The 22,386-nt window shown below is 42.6% G+C and overlaps 1 protein-coding gene across 2 annotated transcripts in view; it reads right to left on the bottom strand.

Annotated features, from left to right (window-relative positions):
- The window catches only part of hsd17b4 (hydroxysteroid (17-beta) dehydrogenase 4), a 109,275-nt gene extending 104,683 nt beyond the window's left edge, over window positions 1–4,592 (bottom strand). Inside the window, exons 1-2 of one of the 2 annotated variants that reach the window (XM_059969636.1) lie at window positions 4,453–4,592; window positions 747–800 (exon numbers count right to left, since the gene is read on the bottom strand). In XM_059969636.1, the coding sequence (XP_059825619.1) occupies window positions 747–800; window positions 4,453–4,510 (112 nt within the window). In that variant the 5' untranslated portion in view covers window positions 4,511–4,592. The remainder of the gene's footprint in view (window positions 1–746; window positions 801–4,452) is intronic. The other variant, XM_059969635.1, reaches the window with a different exon arrangement.
- Between the last annotated feature and the right edge of the window lie 17,794 nt (window positions 4,593–22,386).

Here is a 22,386-nt window from a genome sequence, read left to right as displayed (position 1 = left end):
CATTCATTCATCTTTCAATGAGGGCAAATAAAACAAATTTTCCCTGGTCCATACCCTCTATAATTCAGCTGACTTCCTTACTTTTGATTTCCAATCATCTTGAGAAATAACTATATCTACATAATTAATTCAGTATTAAAACCAGAAGCCAAAAATGTGGTGTAAAACTTACTAGAAGCAAGAATTTTTAAGAAAATAATAATATACTAAAGGCAATGAAATTATATGAACACAATATTGGGTGTTATATATTACAATGTTAAAGCTGCTCCACAGTTTAAAGTCTTGTATTGCAATTGTGAAAAAAAACAGTGCTTTACTGAAGCAATAAAACTCAATTAAATCATTCACTGGCATTCAGAGAATTACTGCTTTGAGAACACAAGTTAAGGCACTGAGACCAGGAAACCCTGGCTCAATTTTGAACTGTGCTAAGATGTTAATAAAATCTCAGCCAAGCAAGCACTTGGAAGAAAATTAAGCATCATTCTTAACTTGACTGCAGAAAATGCATTGCTTGTGCATACAGCACTAACAATCATAATGGGTATACAGGTAAATGGAATTCACCAATGCTGAGAGTACATGGAAGATGGTTTCTTGGTTGAAACATTAGTCATTTTTCATGCCCACCGCAGCACAATCCAGAGTGTCAACATCTCAGAAGATTTGGGGCACTTAGCTCCAAATTAAAACACAAAATACACATTATAGGGAATAGGAATTTGACGTTCAAGAGCACTTACCAACAACAGAAGCTCCTCTTTCTGCAAATAATAATGCATATTCTCTTCCTAAACCTTTTAAAACAAAAAATAAACTTCAAAAAAAAGTTCATCCAATACTACCATGGCAATATATTCAATTCACAAATCACTTACTGTGCGAATTGTTCATGTCAGTGCTGGTTCTTTTCCCTGTCACTTTTGTTCTCTTTTCCCTAATTCTTGCGAAAGGTCGTCATGCTCCTGCCATTATCTACATCCACTCTTAAAATCCCTCAGGAATATATGTTTTAATCACATCATCTTTCACTCTTCTAAACTAAGCAGATACAAAACAAGCCCGTCTAAACCTTTCCCCGTCCATCCCAGATTTTAATGTATTGAACCTTTTTCAGAATAAATTAAAGCATCTTTAAATAAGGAGACCGATGCTGTAGGTAGTAGTCCACTGTAATCTCATCAATCCTCATCCCAAACCATAATCTCTTTATCTAATTCCTCTGACTTCCTTTTAATTGAATTTCAATTACTTTGAGAAGTAAAATTTATCTTGATAATTATCTAGCTTATTAAAAACCATAAGCTGGAAAACGGAGTGTGAAGCTTATTATAAGAAAGAAAATAAGATGATATTAAAAAATAGTGTGTCTATGAACACACTATTGGTTATTGTAATGTTAAAACTGCTCTACAGTTTATAATCCTCAATTTCAATTGTGAATGGAAGAAAATACAATCCTTTACTCAAGCAATACAGTTCACTTAAATCATTCACTAGCATTCTAACTAATTATGAACATCATTGACAATTACTGCTTTGAGACACGACTTCAGCATGAGACTAGGAGATGCTGACAATACATTCCAACCACTGACCACTCATTGTGTAAATAGATCATGTCAGTTTTGGTTCTTTTGCGAGACACTTTGTTCTCTTTTTTCCCCCCAAATACTCGGCTTCTCCATCAATTAAATCAAGTTCTCTTTGACTTCATTGCTATGCCCTTAAATACCTGCATCAGCACCACTACTGGTTTATGGTAAAACTATATTTCCCAGTCTCTCCGCATAATTAAAGACACCAAAGACTACAGGTGACGACAACACACAAAAAACCTAGAGGAACTCAAGAGGTCAGGCAGCATCTATAGAGGGAAATGTACAGTCGACATTTCAGGTTGAGACCTTTCATCAGGACTGGAAAGGAAGAAGGGAAGTGGCCAGAATAAAAAGATAGGGGGGAGAAGGGGTAGAGCAAGAATTGGCAGGTGATAGATCCAGCTGAGGGGGTGGGTGAGGAAGGGAGAAGAGTGGGAATGAAGCAAACAGCTGGAAGGTGAAAGGTGGAAGTGGCAAAGGGCTGATGATGAAATCTGATAGGACAGTGGACCATGAAATAAAGGGAAGCAGGTGCAGAAGGAAATCAGCGAGAGGATTGTGTGGGTGATGGGCAGATGGGGAATGGGAGGAGAAAGAGTGATAGGAGCCAATCAGATCAAGAAAAGAAAGGTAAGGGTCAGAGGGGAATTGTTACCAAAGGTTAGAGAAATCAACATTTGTGCTGTCAGTTTGGAGACTAACACAGTGGAATTAGAGATGGTGTTTTTCTATTCTGCATGCAGGCTCAACTCAGCAGAATAGGCCTTGGGCATACGTGTTGGTGTGGGACTGAGAAATGGATTTAAAATAGCTGGTCAGGACTAGAAGGATTGTTAGGTGCATGAATGGTAGTAACAGGAGGTGGCATAGGGGCAGATGCAACTCTCAGCCCATTTGTGGGGATAAGAACCTGGAAAGGGAAGGAGGAGCAGACAAGGGAGTCATGGAGAGAGGGTTCCCTGCGGGTGATGGTGTTTGGAGTACAGGGAAGAGTGCCTGGTGGTGGGATGCCGCTGGAGATGATGGAAGATGCAGAGAATAGCTTGTGAAGGCTGGTGGGGGGCTGGGGAGGAGGGTGGAATGAGGTAAGGGAAGGCGAGGGTGAGGGCTCCATCTTTAGCAGTGTGCAGTGAGGAAGACGGAAGATTCCATTTTCTCTAACAGACAGAAGAACGGAGAAAGGGAATTACGTTTTTACAAGTAACAGAGTGGGAAGAGACATAATCAAGGTAACTCCGGGAGTCTGTCTCCTGAGATGGAGACAGTGAGATGAAGAAAGGAGAGGGGTGTTGGACATTAATCAAATAAATATGAGGGCAGGGTGGAAGTTTAAAAAGTTGATGCAACTGATGAGCTTTGCACTGATGCAACTGTCAATGCAGTGGAGAAAGAGTAGGGAAGCATTGCCAGTGTAGATTTGGAAAACACATTGCACCACAAACCCAACAATAAGGCAGGTATTTCTCAGGCCCATACGAGCGCCTGTGGGAACACCTTTGGTCTAGAGAAAGTGTGAGGATCCGAAAGAGTTAGTGAGTATAAACATAAGTTGTGTCAGATGGAGGAGGTTAGAGGTGGCGGAGCCAGTGGGTCTGTTATCCAGAAAGAAACTGAAAGCCCCAAGGGCTTCCTAAAAGGGGAGGGGGGAATGAAAGCATACAAGGACCACATATCCATGGTGAAAGTGACACAGTCAGGGCAAGAGTACTAAAAACTGATCAAGTGGTGAAAGTGTACACGGATATCAGAAGGAAGAGACTTGATAGAATATAGTGTCAAGATACAAGTTCAGTAGAGCAGAACAAGCAGGAACTATGGGCTACTTAACCGAAGTGCCTCATTCCTGGAATCACTATGAAACAACCTATATTTCTCTTAATTCAAAAATTAGAGCAAAAAAGTTCATTTCCTAAAAGTAAATTAGAACCCCTCCAACTGTGGCCAGCTTGCTGACATTAAGTCCTCTTTTATTTGAAGATTGTCTAAGTGACAAAGAGGACTGCAGGTAGAGGAACTTAGAGGAAAAAGAACCACTGGAGAAACTCAACAGTCAAACAGCATCTGCAGAGGCAAATACACAGCCAACATCCTGATGCAGGTCTTGGCCTGAATTGTCAGTCTTCTCTTTGCCTGCACAGATGCTGCTCAATCTGCTGAGCTCCTCCAGCAGATCATCTGATGAAAGGTCAACTCTGCTTCTATCTGCAAAGATGCTGACCAACTTGCTGAACATTCCCAACATTACATTACAACCACAGAGAAGCCCTACACAACAAGCAAAAGGAACCTACCTCTTGTCCTGCCATTGGATACCACATTGGCCTCTCCAGAACCCCCATAACCAAGCAGATATCATCCTCAATCACAAGAGACCGCCCAAGAATGTACCACTTAATGTGTATGTTTAGTGTTTAATAAAATAAATAAACCATTTGGGGAGTCAATTCCTTGTTATGTTTATTATTTATTCCATGTAAATGTTAAAACCAAACGTACAGCTTTCAGCTTAGTGATGCTTCCAAAATAGTTCATGAACCTGTTTAAATGCGAAGGGTTGTACATATGTTTTCGAATAAACAGCAGAAAGTGTCATTTTAAACTCAAAATGGCAAAAACACATAGCAATAGAATACACGGATTTGGAAAAAACATATCGTCATCAAAGAAAAGCAAATAAAAACTAAACGTAGTGAATTCATGCAAGTTTGTAAACCCTGAGCACCATCAGTGATTGCAAGTTGCCGACCTTTAACCACAGCCCAGCTGCTCTGGCTCCCCCATTTCAACACTTCGCCGCTTCCCAACACGCAGAACCATTTTTACATAAAGTACACCGACATTTACCGACCTCCTCCAGCCCCCGTCACCAGTGCCACCTTCCCGTCGAAGCGCAGCGAAGCGGCCATTTCTCAGCCCTCGCTCGCCGGACGCCGCTGACAGACGCAATGCCGACGCGCACTGCACCCTGGGTGGCGTAGTTCCAAACTGCGATGCGTCGCCACCGAGTTGTCATTCAGCGTTGACAACTTCTCCTTGTAAAAGTTGAATGGTGATTGGCAAACCAACATAAGGTGCATTACCGGCACCTACTGAGTTAGGAAATCCACTTACGCATATATCATCAAATATATCCCAATTTGTTTTTTTTTTCTTAATTCCATCTGGGGATGAGAACTTTTTCTCCGATACGCATATGATGCACATACACAGGTGTCCCCCGGTTTTCGAACGTTCCATTTACGACAACTCGCTGTTACGAAAGACTTACATTATTACCTGTTTTCGCTAACCAAAGAGGATTTTCGCTTTTACGAGAAAAAGTCTTTTATACCTGCGTTTACCCCAAGAAAGACTACAATGACCGTGAAGCCTTGTGCGGGTAGATGTTTGCGCTTGCGCGTACGCACATACGTGCATGTACGTGCCGATTTTTTTCTCCAAGTCGATTTTGGTTCGCTGCCTTCCCGAGTTTTATGTGAAACTACTTACTACACCGTACCTACAATATTTCTACTTTATATAGCATGTAACTTTATTATATAATTCCTGCTTTTACTATATGTTAGTGTTATTTTAGGTTTTATGTGTTACTTGCTTTGATTTGGTAGGTTATTTTTTTTGGTTCTGGGAACGCTCAAAAAAATTTCCCATATAAATTAATGGTAATTGCTTCTTCGATTTACGACATTTCGGATTACAAACTTTGTAGGAACGCTCTGCCTTCGGATTGCGGGGGGGTGTACTGTAATGGGGAAATGATGACTCCCCTCTGTTGCATCATTGCATACTTCCCAGTTACACACACTTGCTGTATACTCAGAAAGTTATGTAAGATCTTTGACGGAAACACGGATGTTAAGTAGATTTATTATTGTCCTCCTACGATCATTCAGGCACACCACTTTTCTTCCAGAAAGTTTCTCATTACTTTCCCACTTGTGTTTCTGTCACTTCTACCCCATAAAGTACTGTGAGCATTAAAATCCCCACACCATATAACATATTTTTTTCCCATTTCCACCCACACTTTCCAATATATCAGGTGTACTTATATTGACAAGGGCTATAACATTTTATGTTCCTTACTATTGTTTCCCCAAATTTCAACCACAATTGTCTCAAACAATCCCAATCTCCAACACTCGGTGTGCTAACCCATTTTTGAGAAAGGTAGCTGCTCCTCCTCTGTTGCCCATTTTCCGATCATGTCTTATATCAACATAAACTTGCATCAGACAAGATTTCAACCAGGTTTTCTGTACACATTTGACGTCAGGTTTATTTGGTAAATCATCAATAAATTTCTTGAATTCTTGACCATTGGCTAACAGTCTTTTGTCATTCCATTGTAAGATTTGAAAAATCAGTAAAAACTCTCTTTTGAAGTCTGAACATTATTTACTCCTCCTTGTAAGGCATCATTAATCACGTCTAGAGTTGTCATATATCTCTATATGTTTTTCTACAGCTTTTAATATGTATTTTCTGTCCTACTTTTAGTTTGTGCTGAACAAACCTCTGCCATGAAAGTGGCCAACATTATTTTATCAACAGTCAAAAAGCACTTTATAACCATAACCATATAACAATTACAGCACGGAAACAGGCCATCTCGGCCCTTCTAGTCAGTGCCCAACGCTTACTCTCACCTAGTCCCACAGACCTGCACTCAGCCCGTAACCCTCCATACCTTTCCTGTCCATATACCTATCCAATTTTTTTTAAATGGTAAAATCGAACCTGCCTCTACCACTTCTACTGGAAGCTCGGTCCACACAGCTACCACTCTCTGAGTAAAGAAGTTCCCCCGATGTTACCCATAAACTTTTGCCCCTTAACTCTCAACTCATGTTCTCTTGTTTGAATCTCTCCTACTCTCAAAGGAAAAAGCCTATCTACGTCAACTCTATCTATCCCCCTCATAATTTTAAATACCTCTATCAAGATCCCCCTCAACCTTCTACACTCCGAAGAATAAAGACCTAACTTGTTCAACCTTATATCAAATGTTGATTTTGGAGTACCAGCCTTTTCCAATGTTGCCCCATTTATAATAGCGTTTCTGATTTTGTACCAAAGATAAACAACTTCACAACTTCCCACAATGCACTCCACCTGCAATGTTGCCCACTCACTTACCTTATCTATATCCTACTGACGATTCTTTATATAATCACTCTTCACAATCCCACTTAGTTTATTTTATTATTAGAAAAGCTAGAAATATTATACCAACAATATGCTGGAGGAATTCAGCTGGTCCCATGGGCCACTCCAACCTCGTCCCCTCTGAGCATGCAGCCCTAAGAAGTCACTTTGTTATACAATTATGTGCTTTGCCCACTGTCTTTAAACTATCTGTATTCTGGCTATTAATAGGTCCCATTGGCACTGTTTTCTGTTCTTTCTGCGGAGCCTCTACATATGATATGGCCACTTCCACCCAAATACACAGCATTTCCACTGCTTTCTTATGTACAGGACACCCTGCATAAGTAGAGCACTGTTCTCCTTTCCAGTCACTACAAATTTGTCTAATGTCTTCTCGTAATCATGTTCTCCATCACATCGACCACACCGCTTTTTACCCTTACACACAGCTGCTGCCTGAACAAACTTATGGCATTGAAAACATCTCGGATCAGTCAGCACATTGACTCGAACTCATATAACCTAAACTAACCCTATCCGGCACTTTAAGCTACCTGTTCTAACTCCACCATGGAACTCTTAAAATGTTGAGTGTCCACAACATTTCTCCCAACTAAATTATTTTTAATAATTCAAATTACTCCTCAAAGCCACTGTCATTCAATGTAATTTCTTAGTGTTACTTTCCTTCCTCCCACGGTTTTTAACTCCATTTTCTCACATTGCTTACTTTCATTGCAAAATACTGAGTGCTCCATCTCTTAAAGGTTTTGTACACAAACATCTACTGATGCTTTTTTCAAATTCTTATTTAGTATAATTGGATTGATATCAGAAATGGGTCCACATTCAAATCACAGAAAAACCTTTAAGCTCTTCATTCCTTCTTTTATTTAAATCTTCTCTGCTGCATTCATCACTGAGCCACTACAATTCTCAATCTGCTGTTTAGTTTTTCATTTCCCAGAATCCTGTATTTGCATTCCTCCATACAGCTTCTATCACCCAACACCACCCCCTGTTTGTTACCTCCATCTTCTCCATCGCTTCCTGCCATCTCTACCCCCCTTTCTTGCTGAGAGATGACTCCCAACAGCAGGCTCAGCCCTTTGTCCTGATCCCTATCGACTTGACTGTCATTCTGTGTTGACTGTACCAAGATTAACAACCTTTCAGTTATGGCCTGGAACTAAAGCTTCATCAAACTGTGAGCATGTGATGAGAGTCCTTGACAAGAATGGCTTGGACCCAAATGCTGGAGTATCCAAGGCTAGGATTGAGACACAGCTTCAAACTGGATCGAGAATCTGAGTACAAAACAAACACTATCCAGGATCATGACAGGGTTATGATTGAGCTCCAAACCTCAGTTCAGTTGCTCCTTAAATGCTCAGTCCTCGGTGGCCAAAACATGACTGCCAATTAGCGGGACTGTCCTGAATCTTTAAAGGGGCATACTCCGGGAAGCTATAGCATCTAAACCTCAGAAGCTGGCGTGGATCAGTACATGTAGTATGTTACGAACCCCGTAACTAGGTGTCTTACCAGCAAAGATAGGAGTATCCGTTGAAGTCTGATGATACTATTTTAACAGTATTTATTAGTAAAAATAAACAAAAATAATATCAATGCAACTATACAGATAATATATGTCATCAATGCTAGACCTAAAAGTGCGGGTATAATAATAATCAACAAGAAATAAGCTCTATCGTTGTCTAAGGGATAATGAATTGTCCGATGGAAATATAAAGTTCAGTTCAGTTCATGCAGGCTGCAGTAGTTGTTGATCACTGTGTTGCAATTGTTGGAGAGAGAGGGAGAGAGAGAGTAACTTGCCGACTTTCCTTTTACGATCTTGATTCATCTCCGTCCTTTAGCTAGAACGTTCCATGGAGGACTCATCACCCAGGCAAGGGTGGACACACACACAAGCCCCCACCGGTCTCGTAGCGTCTCTCCTGGTGCATCTGAGGGTTGTTTCCCCAGACCCACTTTTATCCCCACTCACGGGGTCTCAGATGTCAATCAGGTTGGGATGATGCAATCCCTCAACCAGACCACTCTGGTTGCCCCCTGAGGGGTTTCAATGAATAGAACAGTACTCAATACACAATTCCTTCTTCTGTCAATAGGAGACATTCCAACCTGTGGCTTCTCTCTCATCAATTTTTCATGAGCGTTGTCAATCTCTCTCATTTCCTGGGTATCAGACCCGAAATAATAGTGATTTTGAGACTTTGCACCCTTCTGCCCCATCAGAGTTGCTCCTCATTCGTAACAAGTAACAGGACCTCCTCCCCTATGGCTGACTTCTGACGGCTCTGGCTGCTCAGAGAGATGATGATGGTAGTCGTGGATGAGAGCCGGATCCAAGGTGTCTCTTTCAGGCACGCAGTGCTTCCACTCCGGTCTGAATCCTCCCCAGTCCATGAGATATTGCCAAGCCCCTCAAACAGTATGCAAGTCCAAAATTCTTCTCACGATGAAAACCTGGTCCCCATCAACAAACCTAGGTGGTGGCTGGGCTGATGGTAGAGAGACTAATAGGCTGGTGGTCATAGGCTTTAACTTGGAAACATAGAAAGTGGGATTGATCCTGAGGGTCTTGAGGAGCTGCAAGGTTTAGGCCACTGGGTTTACTTTCCTGAGAATCCTGAAAGGACCAATGAACTTGGGCACCAATTTCCCGGACTCCATTTGGGGAGGCAAATCCCCTAAGCCGACAGCCAGACCTGTTGCCCAGGCTGCAAAACTGTTCCTTGTCTTATCTTGTGGTTAGCCTTTATTTCAGCCTTCCAGGTAGAAGCTAATAAAATCTCCTTTGTCCTAGTCCAGGGGTATCAAACTCATCTTGGGTCACGGGCCGGATTGGGCAAAATGCAACTTCATGCGGGCCGAATGAGTTGTGCACGTGCAAACGCACGCATGCGTGCTCCCACAGCTTTCGTTGCCTTCAATTTTTCAATCTGCTCTCACGTGTCTTAGTCTCTGTTATATCTACAAAGTGTTTCACTTTACGAATTTCATTTGTTATGAAGAAGATTGCCCAGAAAGCATTATTGTATTAATTTACAGTTGTAGGCTACAAAAAATTTATGATGAGAGAGAAAAAACGATGCTATTTTGGCTAAGGTTGTTTTAGGAGCCACATCCTTTTCATTAATAAACCATTTGAAATTGAACATTAGCAGAAAAAAAATGACACAATGAGACAAATTGTAAATGTAGCCTACACAACTGCACCTAATTTTTATTAGCCTGCTTCCACCAAACAAGCTCAGACAATGAACACAGTTAGCCTCTAATTTTTATTGAAGTGATCACATTTGCAATAGTAGAACAGTCAGAAAATGAATGAATCACAATATCATGACATTCAATATTTCATAATGCATTTTGCTTACATGTCACAGTGCATCGAACAGTGTCACTCACTTTTCACTTGCTACTTCCAGACACCTGACATCTCTTGGCTTTAACCAGCCTGTCAACATCAGGGGCCAGTTTCTGGGCAGTTGTGATTTTCATAATGTCATTTAGATGTCTGTGTGTCAGCTGCGAGCACAGTTTGGATGTTAATGTTCATTTTGGAGAACGCCTGCTCACAGAGATATGTTATCCCGAACATGCAAAGGATCTCTGAGGCAAAGTCTGTGATCTTGGGGTACATCAGTCCCAGGTATTGATGGAATGAGTCCAGACTCACAGTCTCAAACTTATATTTCAAAGCCGAGTTACACCGAATTTCAATTAGTTCCATTTGGAGTTCCTCCGGCACATCTGATGCTGCGTTGACGGCAAACAGCGAGCAAAATAGTGAGAATTCTTTCTTGAGCTGAGTGAAGGCTTGGAAGCGATTCTGAAACTCACTTTTCAGCCGTGATATTTTGTCCTTGTTATCATTATTCCCATGAGCGACATGCACAGATTGCAAAGAGGGGAAATGAGCTGGGTTGCTCCAGGATAGCTGTATCTCCCACAGGCCTAATTTAATTTGAAAGGCTATGAATGCTGTCATACTATTCCGTTACAAATTTGCTGCGGCCTTGCGTGTTAACATTAAGCACATTGAAGTGCTCTGTAATATCCACAAAAAATGCAAAATCGTGAAGCTAGTCTGGGTCATCCAACTCTGCCACTCGCTTCCCTTTCTCATTCATGTATAGTCCAATTTCCACACGTAATTAAAAAAACGTTTGAGCACAACTCCTCTGCTCAACCAGCGGACTCAGTGTGGTAGGGTCGGCCGTGTCCAATATTACTTTCGGACAAAAGAGTGTCAAATTGCCGATGGTTGAGTCCCTTGGCTCTAATAAAATTAACTGTTTTGATTACTTACATCCATGATATATTCCATTTCAAGGCTCCTTCTACATAACGCCACTTGGTGTATAAAAAAATGAAAATCCCAGAATTCCTGCTGTCTGAACTTTCTCTCTGAGTTTCGCAACAACACCTGACTTTTTCCCGACCGTGGACGGTGCGCCATCTGTGACTCCAGACAAACTCCAGTCTGCCCAAGGGCTCAACGAGTTCAGCCCGTTCAGCCATTTTTGGGGTGAGGGATAGCTGAAAGTTGGCCACACGTGACTAGCGCCATAAGGATGCTGATGAGAGAGTAAGGCAAGCGCGAGCAATGCACTGGCAGTGCATTGTGGGATTTGTAGTATTAGTGGTGCATGCAATATACCAGCGGGCCAGGTCTAATAGAAAAAAATTTATTCATTAATGATATTCAGGAAATAAACCAGGGAAACCGAATAAACACTAAAAACCCTGAAAACCTGGTACCTGAATAAACTCAGCATTAGCCATATCATACGCCATAGGCGCTTCGATTACTGGGGCCAGCTTTAATAGTAATTAGATATTATCTCGCGGGCCAAAGATAATTCCACCACGGACCGGATTTGGCCCGCGGGCCTTGAGTTTGACATATATGTCCTAGCCCATCTTTACTTGCAGCATGGGATGAGATCTTCAGCAGCAGGAACCCCAAGGAAGACTGGTGGAGCATTCCCAAATTGGCATTCAAAATGAGACATCCCATGCACTGAATGCTATAAAGTGTTGTGGGCGACATCTGCCCACCTTAAATGGTTGCTCCACTTGTTTGGTCTCTCAGAGGCCAGGCATCTTACAGTACATTCGATATCTTTGTTCACCCAGTCCACCTGGCCATTCAACTGCCGGTAAAATCCAGAGGAAAGACTCACTGTTGCCCCAATCAGTTTGCAAAACACCCTCCAGAAACGTGTTGTGAATTGTGGATCATGATCCGACACAATATCTACTGGAAAACCATGGATCCTGAAGACCTGCTACGGTGCAATCTCTGCTGCTGATGGAAGTCCATCCAAGGCGATGAATTTGCATGCCTTTGGGAAGCAATCCACAATTATCATAATAATGGTCTTCCCCTTGGAAGGAGGAAGACCTGTGACAAAGTCCATGGAGATGAGCACCCATGTCTTTCTGGGACAAGCAGAGGGTGAACGTATAAGCAGAGGTTGGGTACAAGGCTTCTTGTTCTGGGTGCACACCTCACATGCCTGCACATATTGATGGACCTCCCTTGCCATTCCAGGCCACCAATGTCTTCTCTTAATAAACCTGAGGGTCCTGGCAATCCCTAGGTGGGATGACAATCTCATTGCATGTCCTAAGACCGGATGGGATTAGGAATGACCAGCTGACCTGGAAGGCCGTTCTGAGGAACCTCTCTTTCACCTGGGCCTTGCTTACAAGTGAGTCGATCCCCCAATGAATTGACGCTGTCACCTTGGCTTGGGGCAAAATGTTGATAGGCCACTTTTCTTGTTTGGGTTATTCAAACTGATGGGACAAGGCATCTGGCTTCTGGTTCTTAGATCCCAGTCGATAGGTCAGGATAGAATTAAAATGACTAAAGAAAATTGACCACCTGACCTACCTGGAATTCAGTTTCTTGGCCTTCTGAATGTAAGCCAGGCTCTTGTGGTCGATCTATACGATAAAGGGGTTTTGAGCCAGTGACACCATTCCACCAGGGCCAACTTAACTGCAAGCAGCTCTCTGTTTCCAGTGTTGTAATTCACCTTTGCCAAGGATAGTCGTTTGGAAAAGACTGCGCACGGGTTCAGTTTATTGACAAAGATGTCTATTATGTCAACACTGCACCCACCCTGACGTCTGAGGTATCCACTTCCACAATGAAGGGAAGGTCCGGGTTAGATGGGACCAAAATTAGAGCTGTTGTGAAATGCTGACTGAGCTCTGCAAAATCAGCCTCCTCCTTGGTGGTCCAAATAAAGGGCCTGTGGATCCCTTGGTTAGTGCTGTCAGTGGAGCTGCCACTGACCTGAAGTTTCTGATGAACTTTCAGTAAACGTTGGCAAATCCCAGGAATAGTTGGACTTGTTTCACTCTGGATAGTTGTAGCCAATCTCCAACAGTCTGCGTCATACTAGGGTCCACCTTGAGATAGCCATTAAAGATGATGAAGCCCAAAAAAGAAATAGCAGTTATGTGAAATTCGGACTTCTTCATCTTGATGTATATTCCATGACCTAGAAGCTTCTTGAAGATATCTCTGACGTGAGCAACGTGCTCCTCCATGGACTTCAAGAAAATTAAGATGTCATCTTTTGGAACCTGGGTCTTGGCACTCAGATCTGCAGCTGGATCTTCAACTTCCTCACAGACAGGACCCAGGCTGTAAAAATAGGGGACAAGCTCTACTCTACAATCACTCTGAGCACTGGTGCCCCACAAGGCTGTGTACTCAGCCCCCTGCTGTACTCACTGTACACCCATGATTATGTAGCCAAGTTTCCATCGAACTCAATATATAAGTTTGCTGATGACACCACAATTGTAGGCCGTATCTTGGGTAATGATGAGCCTGAGTACAGAGAGGAAATTAAGAATCTGGTGGCATGGTATGAAGACAATAACCTGTCCCTCAACGTCAGCAAGATGAAGGAATTGGTTGTTGACTTCAGAAGGAGTAGTGGACTACACTGCCCCATCTACATCGGTGATGCGCAGGTGGTACAGGTCAAAAGCTTTAAGTTCCTCAGGGTGAATATCACAAATGACCTGACTTGGTCTAACCAAGCAGAATCCACTGCCAAGAAGGCCCACCAGTGCCTTTACTTCCTGAGAAAGCTGAAGAAATTTGACCTGTCCCCTAAAACCCTCACTAATTTTTATAGCTGCACCGTAGAAAGCATTCTTCTAGGGTGCATCACAACCTGGTATGGAAGTTGTCCTGTCTAAGACTGGAAGAAGCTGCAGAAGATCGTAAACATAGCCCAGCACATCACACAAACCAATCTTTCATCCTTGGACTCAATTTACACCGCACGCTGTTAGAGCAGTGCTGCCAAGATAATCAAGGACATGAGCCACCCAGCCAACACACTTTTTGTCCCTCTTCCCTCAGGGAGAAGGTTCAGGAGCTTGAAGATTCATACAGCCAGATTTAGGAACAACTTCTTTCCAACTGTGATAAGACTGCTGAACGAGCCTGACCTGGATCTGAGCCGTACCTTCCAAAGATCCGGACCTGACTTGCACTACCTTACTTTCCCTTTTCTACTTTCTAATTATGATTTATAATCTAAATTTTTATTATATTTACTTCGATTTGTACTTCAGGGAGCGTGAAGCGCAGCATCAAATATCGCTGTGATGATTGTACACTCTAGTATCAATTGTTTGGTGACAAAGTAAAGTAGACAAAGGTATGCTTACAGAGAGTATCCCAGAGCACATCCTTTATAAAAGCCCGGAAAACTGTTTACGAGGCCAAAGGGCACAAGCAGGTACTCATAATGTCCTGTCGGTGTGTTGAATGCCATCTTCCACTTGTCACGCACCTTTATGCAAACCAGATTGTACACACTCCGTAAAGCAAGCTTCAAGAATATTCTTGCTCCATTGAGAATCTCGGAGCCATTGTTCATGATTGGAAGGGGGTAATGATTTTTGGCCATTATGGGATTTAGCCCTCTCTAATCAATGCATAACTGCAGACTCCTATCCTTTTCCTGTACAAAGAAGAAGCCAGCAACAACTGGAGAGGTGGAGGGCCAAATGAATCCCAAGGTAAGAGCATCCCCATAGTGTCCTGTCAGTGTGTTGAATACTGTCTCCACTTGTCACCTTCCTTTATGCGGACCAGGTTATAAGTAGTCCACAACTCCAGCTTTGAGGATACTCTTGCCTCTTGGAGAATCTCGAAAGCAGTGTTCATGAATGGAAAAGGATAATGATTCTTGACCATTATGCAATTCAGCTCTCTATAATCAATGCAAGGCTACAGACTCCAGTCTTTCTCCTGTACGAAGAAGAAGCCAGCACCAGGTGGAGAGGTGGAGGGCTGAATGAATCCTAGGGCAAGAGAGTCCTTAATATGCTCCGCCATAGCTCTCCTCTCTGGGCCTGAGAGCACATATAATCAACCCCACAGAAGACACGTACCTGGCTGTAGGTACATTTCACAGTTATAGGGATGGTACAATGGAAGATTCAAGGCCTTTCCCTGACTGAAGACCTCTTCCAAATCCTTATAGGTGGAAGGGATTTCTACCAGCTTGGGCACTGCAATTACCCCCAAATCTTCCTTTGAGGATGACTTCTGAGACTCTTGTCGGTACAGGGAGTGCTTCAGCAGACCACAGAGTCTCCCCCATTGGTCCACAAGAGTCTTTAGTGAAAACAGAAGCCAAAACACAGTCCAAGTACTCATCCATCTCCTCAGACTTCAACAGTGAAATGCGACAAATGGTCCTTTATGCTCTTGGGATAGGTTCCAAGGAACTCCATCTTGGAGCTTTCCCCTTAGGTGGGACCTGGCAACTTGAGCCCTTTGGCTTAGCTGCGAGAGTTCCAGACTGCTTGGGCACTTCCATGGTATGCTCCTGAACTACAGATCTTGTTCCAGCACACCCCTGACTGGACTGGGTCAGGACTCACATGGGCCTCATGGTTGGAGCTGGTTTATCTTCCCTTGAAGGTGGGACTGGATATTCTGAAGGCTGCAGATTACCTTGAGCAGAAATCTATCCCCTCACTAGCTGCTGGTCTCGGGAGAGTTTGGGGGTCAGAATGCCATCCAGAAACAAACCCTCTTACAATGTCTGGACCAAGCAGTGATTCTCCCCACCCTTCAGTAGATGGATGGGTTATGCTGAGAAAGTCAAAGGTATCCAAGGATCGGGGGTAAAGTGGAGAGACAATAACGTAGAAACGAATGTCTTACACATGATTCCTTATCCTCATCTGGAACACCACAGTCTGTTGCTGGATCTGCCTGGAACTTAGTGGGCAGCTGTCCAAGACAGTTGCAGGCAAAGACTGACTCAAATCTTGCAGCATTCTGTCGAACCAACAGGTAATTCCTCCATCCAGAAAATTAGCTGCTGTCCCAGAGTCTACTGAAGTCTTCACCTGCCTCAAGTAAACTCTGCCTTCAGGATGAAACCAGTATCGATGGAGTTGGGGATAATGATTGCTATCATCACAGTTGGACCGTCTTAGCAGTTCCCCTCACCTTCTTACTCTGACTTTCCAACTTTTTTCTCCAGTCCTGTTGAAGGGTCTCAGCCCGAAACATCAACTGTTTACTCTTTTCCATAGATGCTGCCTGGCCCACAGAGTTGCTCCAGAATCTTGTGTGTGATGCTTGGATTTCCAGCATCTGCAGATTTTCTCTTGTTTCTCAAACTTACTTGGTCCATTTCTGACACCTCCCTCACCTATCTCAATCTCTCTGTCTCCATCTCTGGAGACAGTCTATCTCCTGACAGTTGCAAGTAAAAGTTTGTAAAACCTTTGTAATTACCTGGTTTTCTGTATTAATTACTCATAAAATGTGGTCTGATCTTCATCTGAGTCAAAATAATAGACAACCACAATCTGCCTAAACTAATAACACACAATAGTACTTTGCATGTCTTTATTGAACACAATGTTTAATCATTCAAAGTCCAAGCTAGAAAAAATATATGAACTCTTGTATTCAGTAACCAGTAGAACCACCCTTAGTAGCGATAAAATCCATCAAATATTTCCTGTAGCTGCTGATCAGACATGCACCACAGCGAGGAGACATTTTAAACTGTTCCACCATATAGAATTGTTTCAGTTCATCAAAATTTTTGGGATATCTTGCACAAACAGCCCTCTTCTCTCATGGTCCGGATCGGTTCCCCTTTAAATTTAGTTAGGTTGCGTTATGATCCGGACCATTGACTCTTTCTTCCCTTCTAATTCCGTTTCATGTGTCCCTTGAGCTTGGCAAATAAGGTGATCTACTCTCAACCTGAACCGGCAGCTTATCAGCCCCTGGCTTTAGCCGTTCGGGGTGAGAGTGTTAAGAAGCCTTAGCAAGTCACCACCATGACAAGCCAGAGTACCAGCAATTCGCCTTCTTTCGCCAGAGTGGGTCCGGGCAAGGTCAGTCTACAAGGGGTGAGTTGAAGACGGAGTCCTGACTCGACATTTATACCCCTTGTCCGTGTCTACCCCTCGAAGAGTCCCGGCTCAGTGCCTGAGTGGAAGGCGGAGTCCTGGCTCAACGTTCATGCCCGTTGTCCGTGTCTACCCCTCGAAGAGTCCCAGCTCGGTGCCTGATCTGAAGGTTGAGTCCTGGCTCGATGTTCATGCCCTGTGTCCACGTCTGTCCCCTTGAAGAAGAGACTCGGCTCAAGGTTCCTTGTCCTGTGTTTTGGTGTCCACGTTTCTGGCTGTGGCGATCCATGGTATCCATGTTTTCTGGCTGCGGTGAATCAAGGTCCTAGTCTCTTACTCCCATGTCCGCAGCGATCCAAGTCCCTAGTTCTCTAGTCCAAGATTCGTGTTCCTCTTTGTCCTCCTTGATTTCCCGATTTTCTGTGTAGCGAGTAATAAACGCTATTTTATTGTACCTAAGAAAGACGTGTTTGTGTCCTGCATGTGGGTCCTCTCCCAGCACCCTTGTCCCCACCTCGTGACATCTTCAGGTCTTGCCACAGCGTCTCAATTGGGTTAAGATCTAGACTTTGATTTGGCCATTGCAAAACAAGAATTTTCTTATTTTAAAAACTTTCTGTTGTTGGTTTACTCCTATGTTTTGAATCATTGTCTTGTTGCACATTCAACTTTGTGGTGTCCTTCCATGAACACCATTCTTGTTCAGTGATTTTCTTATAGTCGACACATGAGCAGAGACTTTAGCAAGAATGAGAGATTTCTGCAGTCTTTTGCTGTTACCCTTGGGTTCTTCTTCACCTCCTCCAGCATTGCACATTGTACTCTTGGTGTGATCTTTACAGGACACCTACTGCTAGGGAGAGTAGCAACAGAACTGAATTTCCTCCATTTGTAGGCAATTTCTCTTACTGTGTACTGATGAATACTTCAGATCTTTAGAAATGCTTTTGTAGCCTTTTCCAGTTTCATGCATCTCTACAATTCTTCTAAGGTCCTCTCAAAGTTGTTTTGATTGAGGCTCGGTGCACATAAACAGGTCTTTCTTGAGAAGAGCAGGCCCTGTCTGTAACCTGACTTTGTGGGTCTTTTTACAGAGCAGGGCACATCTACAATCCACAACTCCGATCTCACCTCATTGATTAGAATACCTGATTCCAAACAGCTTTTGTAGAAGTCATTACCCCAGAGGTACACATACTTTTTTAACCAAGACTGATTGTTTAAATGGTGTACTTAGTATTGATGAAAAGAAGTGTGATTGTTTGTGTGGTATTATTTTAGGCAGACTGTTTGTCTATTATTGTGACTTAGATGAAGATCAGACCATATTTTCCTGACACCTCCCTCCTTCTTCTCGATCTCTCTGTCTCCACCTCTGAGGACAGTCTATCTATTGGTATTAGTTAAAACCCCGCTGACTCTCCCAGCTATCTGGAGTATGCCTCTTCCCGTGGAGTCTCTTGTAAAAATGCCATTGCCTCTCTCAGTTCCTCCGTGTTCACCACACTTCTCTCAGGATGAGGCTTTTAATTTCAGAAATATGGAGATGTCCTCCTTCTTCAAAGAAAGGGGCTTCCTTTCCTCCAAGAAAATTAAGGACTTAAAGGGTAAGATTGCTGTATCGGAGGGAAATGAGGAATTGGCTGCATTTTGTGTTTCACGGAGATATGGCTCACTCTGGACATGCGAGATACATCAGTAAGACCCAGGATAGACTGGACTACTGTTCCAGGGAAGGCAGAAGTTGGGTGTCTGTGTGTCATGATAAACTCTTTGTGGCGCTCGGACTTAGCGGTCTTGTTGCACTCTTGTTTCCCTGATGGAACATCTGATGATTGACTGCTGACAATTCTATTTACCAAGAGGTTTCTCTTTTGTGATCCTGACTGCAGCTTACATACCCCCAAACATTGATGTAAAACAGGCACTCAAGATGCAGAATGCTGCCATTAGTAAACATGAAACAGCCTACCCCTACATGTTTCAAATAATTGTTGGGGACTTCAATCAGGCTTGTTTGAAGAAACCTCTGCTCGGGTATCATCAGCATATAACTTGCAGCGCCAGGGATCCAAACACATTCAATCGCTGCTATACTATGATTAGGAATGCCTAGCATTCCATGCCTAGACTGCATTTCAGGAAATCTGGTAACTTGGCTGTCCTCCTTCTCCTTGCATGCAGGCAGAGGCTAAAGAGAAAGACTTCAGAGATAAGGACCACAAAGAGGTGGTCACAAGAGGCAGGAGAAGCTACAGGATTGCTTTAACTTGGTGGACTGGACAATGTTCAAGGACTCATCAGAGCTACACAAATATTCCATAGCTATCACAGACTTTATAAAATCGGTCTGCGCAAAATCATTCAGAATCCTCCCCTACCAGAAACCCTGGATGAACCATGAGATCCTCAATCTGCTGAGGGCCAGACCAGTGGCAAACAAGTAAGATGCAAGAGTTCCGAGAGAGTCCCGTGGGGTGAAGTGACTGACAATATTTAAGACGAAGTATATTTACAGGTCAAGTCTATCAGGCAGTCGAGTCTGTCGCTGCGATCTATGTAGCACCGGTGGTGATTGCACCAGCGATGGTGGTTGTGCTGGCTCCAGCCTGACTTGAGATGTCAGCCCATTAGGCATCAGTAATCCCTCGTGTGTGTGTGTCACGCCCGATATGGGAGTGTCGTGAGGAGTCTGTGTCGGGCTTGGCGTGTGCGATGTCTCGTGGATATATACATCAGTGGGTGCGGGGTATCATAGTCACCGTGGAGTGTTCAGGGTAGGGGTCTGGTGCTCCTGCGGGTGCCAGGTTGCGGATGCAGACCGTGTCCTCCCGCCCATCAGGTCAGACCACATAGGCATACTGGGGGTTCACATGAAGTGGGTGAACCCTCTTGACCATCAGGGAGTATTTATTGCTTCTTGCATGTTTCCAGAACAGCACTGACCCCGGGGACATCAGCCAAGCCGGTAGGGTGGTCCCAGTGGCAGACTTCCTAGGAAAAGAAAGAGTCACACATGAGGGGTGGCATTGGTGGACGTGCATAACAGGGAGCGGATGGAGTGGAGTGCCTCAGGGAGGACCTCCTGCCAGCGAGAGACCGGCAGTCCTGTTACATACCCCGTAACTGGGTGTCTAACCAGCAGAGAAAGAAGAATTCGTTGGAGTCTGGTGGTACCAAACTAAAGATGTTTATTAATAAAAATAAGCAAAAACAATATCAATAATGCAAATATACATATAAAGCAAGTTAGCAGTAATAAACCTAAAAGTGTAGGAATAATAATAATCAATAATAAACAGGCTCTAATAACTAATAACTAATATAGAAGAAAAAAGAAACAAAAAAAGAGAGAGAGAAAAAAGGGGGGCTGTTTATAATCTCTCACAAAAATAAATATTCATCAATGCCATCACTTCCGGTCCTCTCAAAATACATAAGCTAAAAGCTGGGAAATCAAATGAACTTGGCACAGGGTCATATTACATCAAATGAAAATGTTGAATAAATGGACTCCATAACTTTTCAAATTTAATAGAAGTCTCAAAAACACCACTTCTAATTTTTTCTAAATTTAAACATAACATAGTTTGAGAGAACCAATTAAATACAGTGGGAGGATTAATTTCCTTCCAATTCAACAATATAGATCTTCTAGCCATCAGAGTTAGAAATGCAATCATTCGACGGGCTGAAGAAGATAAATGCAGTGAGTCTAACATTGGTAAACCAAAAATTGCGGTAATAGGATGAGGTTGTAAATCAATATTCAAAACCGCAGAAATAATATCAAAAATATCTTTCCAATATTTATCCAAAAATGAACAAGACCAAAACATATGAGTTAAAGACGCAATTTCAGATTGACATCTATCACAAATAGGACTAATATGAGAGTAAAAATGAGCTAATTTATCCTTGGACATATGGGCCCTATGTACGACCTTAAATTGTATTAATGAATGTTTGGCACATAACGATGATGTATTAATTGAAGAATTCTATCCCAATTCTCACTAGAAATAATAAGACTAAGCTCTCTTTCCCAATCCTTTTTAGTCTTATAAGGAGGCTCTGAACGTATCTTCATAATTATATTATAAAGTTTATATTATATTAGTTTATATTTATATTATAAGTTTATATTTATATTAGTTATTAGTTATTAGATTAGTAGATTAGCTAGTTTTGCATTATATATATTTTTTCTTTCTTTTTTCTGTTTTCTTTATATCATATATTATGAAATATTTAGATTTACCATGTTCATACATATATTTTATGGCTTATGTCTTGGTAAACTCATTTATATTGTAACTATTATGTATGTTTTTTTTCATATGTAATGGAATTTGTATGTTGGTAATTTCTTTATCAATATATCATTTGTATTCTGTCCATATTACTAATAATAATAAAAAGATTTAGAAAGAAAAGAAAGAAAATAAACAAGCTCTATCGATGTCTAGGGGTAAATAAATTGTCATAGAAAAGTATAAAGTTCAGTTCAGTTCATGAGTGCTGATGAAGTTATGGTTGTTGTATTGTAATCGTTGGAAAGAGGGAGGGAGAGAGCGAGCGAGCGAGATGTAACAGCCACAGTCAGGCAAACCTTCCTTTGCTTTCTTAATCTGTCGTATCTTTGTAGTCATTCAGTTATGACCTCTCCATCCTTCTGCTAGACCGTTCTTCTGTGGTGGACTCGTCACTCTGGCATGAGTGGACACACACACACACAAGTCCCCACCGGCCCTGCTTTAACACTGGGAGTTTTACTGACCAATCTCCAGGTTCGATCTCCTAAACCCCCCACCTTTCTTGTGGGTTCCAACACTCAATCAGTGTCCACTGGTATGTCTGGAGGGTGTCTCTCCAGACCTGTCTTTTATCCCTACTCATGGGGTCTCAGTTATCCATCTCTCCTGAATGACTGTGTCCATCAAATAAGGCCACTCCTTCAGTCCACTGAGGAATGTTTATGAACAAACTATTGTCCTTGCAGCGAAACAGTACATAATTCAAAAAAGGAGTCACAATACAGTTAATCAGCAATTTCCCCCCTCTCTTACCTGTAGCCGATGTTCTTTCTTGTTTTTCCATCTCTCTTTCTTATGGTCAGCATAGCAACAGTAATAGTTTGTGTTTCTCTGAGGGGGGGGATGGTTAACTC

Source organism: Hypanus sabinus, chromosome 5 (assembly GCF_030144855.1).
Source record: "Hypanus sabinus isolate sHypSab1 chromosome 5, sHypSab1.hap1, whole genome shotgun sequence".
In the NCBI taxonomy this organism is placed as follows: domain Eukaryota; kingdom Metazoa; phylum Chordata; class Chondrichthyes; order Myliobatiformes; family Dasyatidae; genus Hypanus; species Hypanus sabinus.
This window is presented reverse-complemented; position numbering and strand designations above follow the sequence as displayed.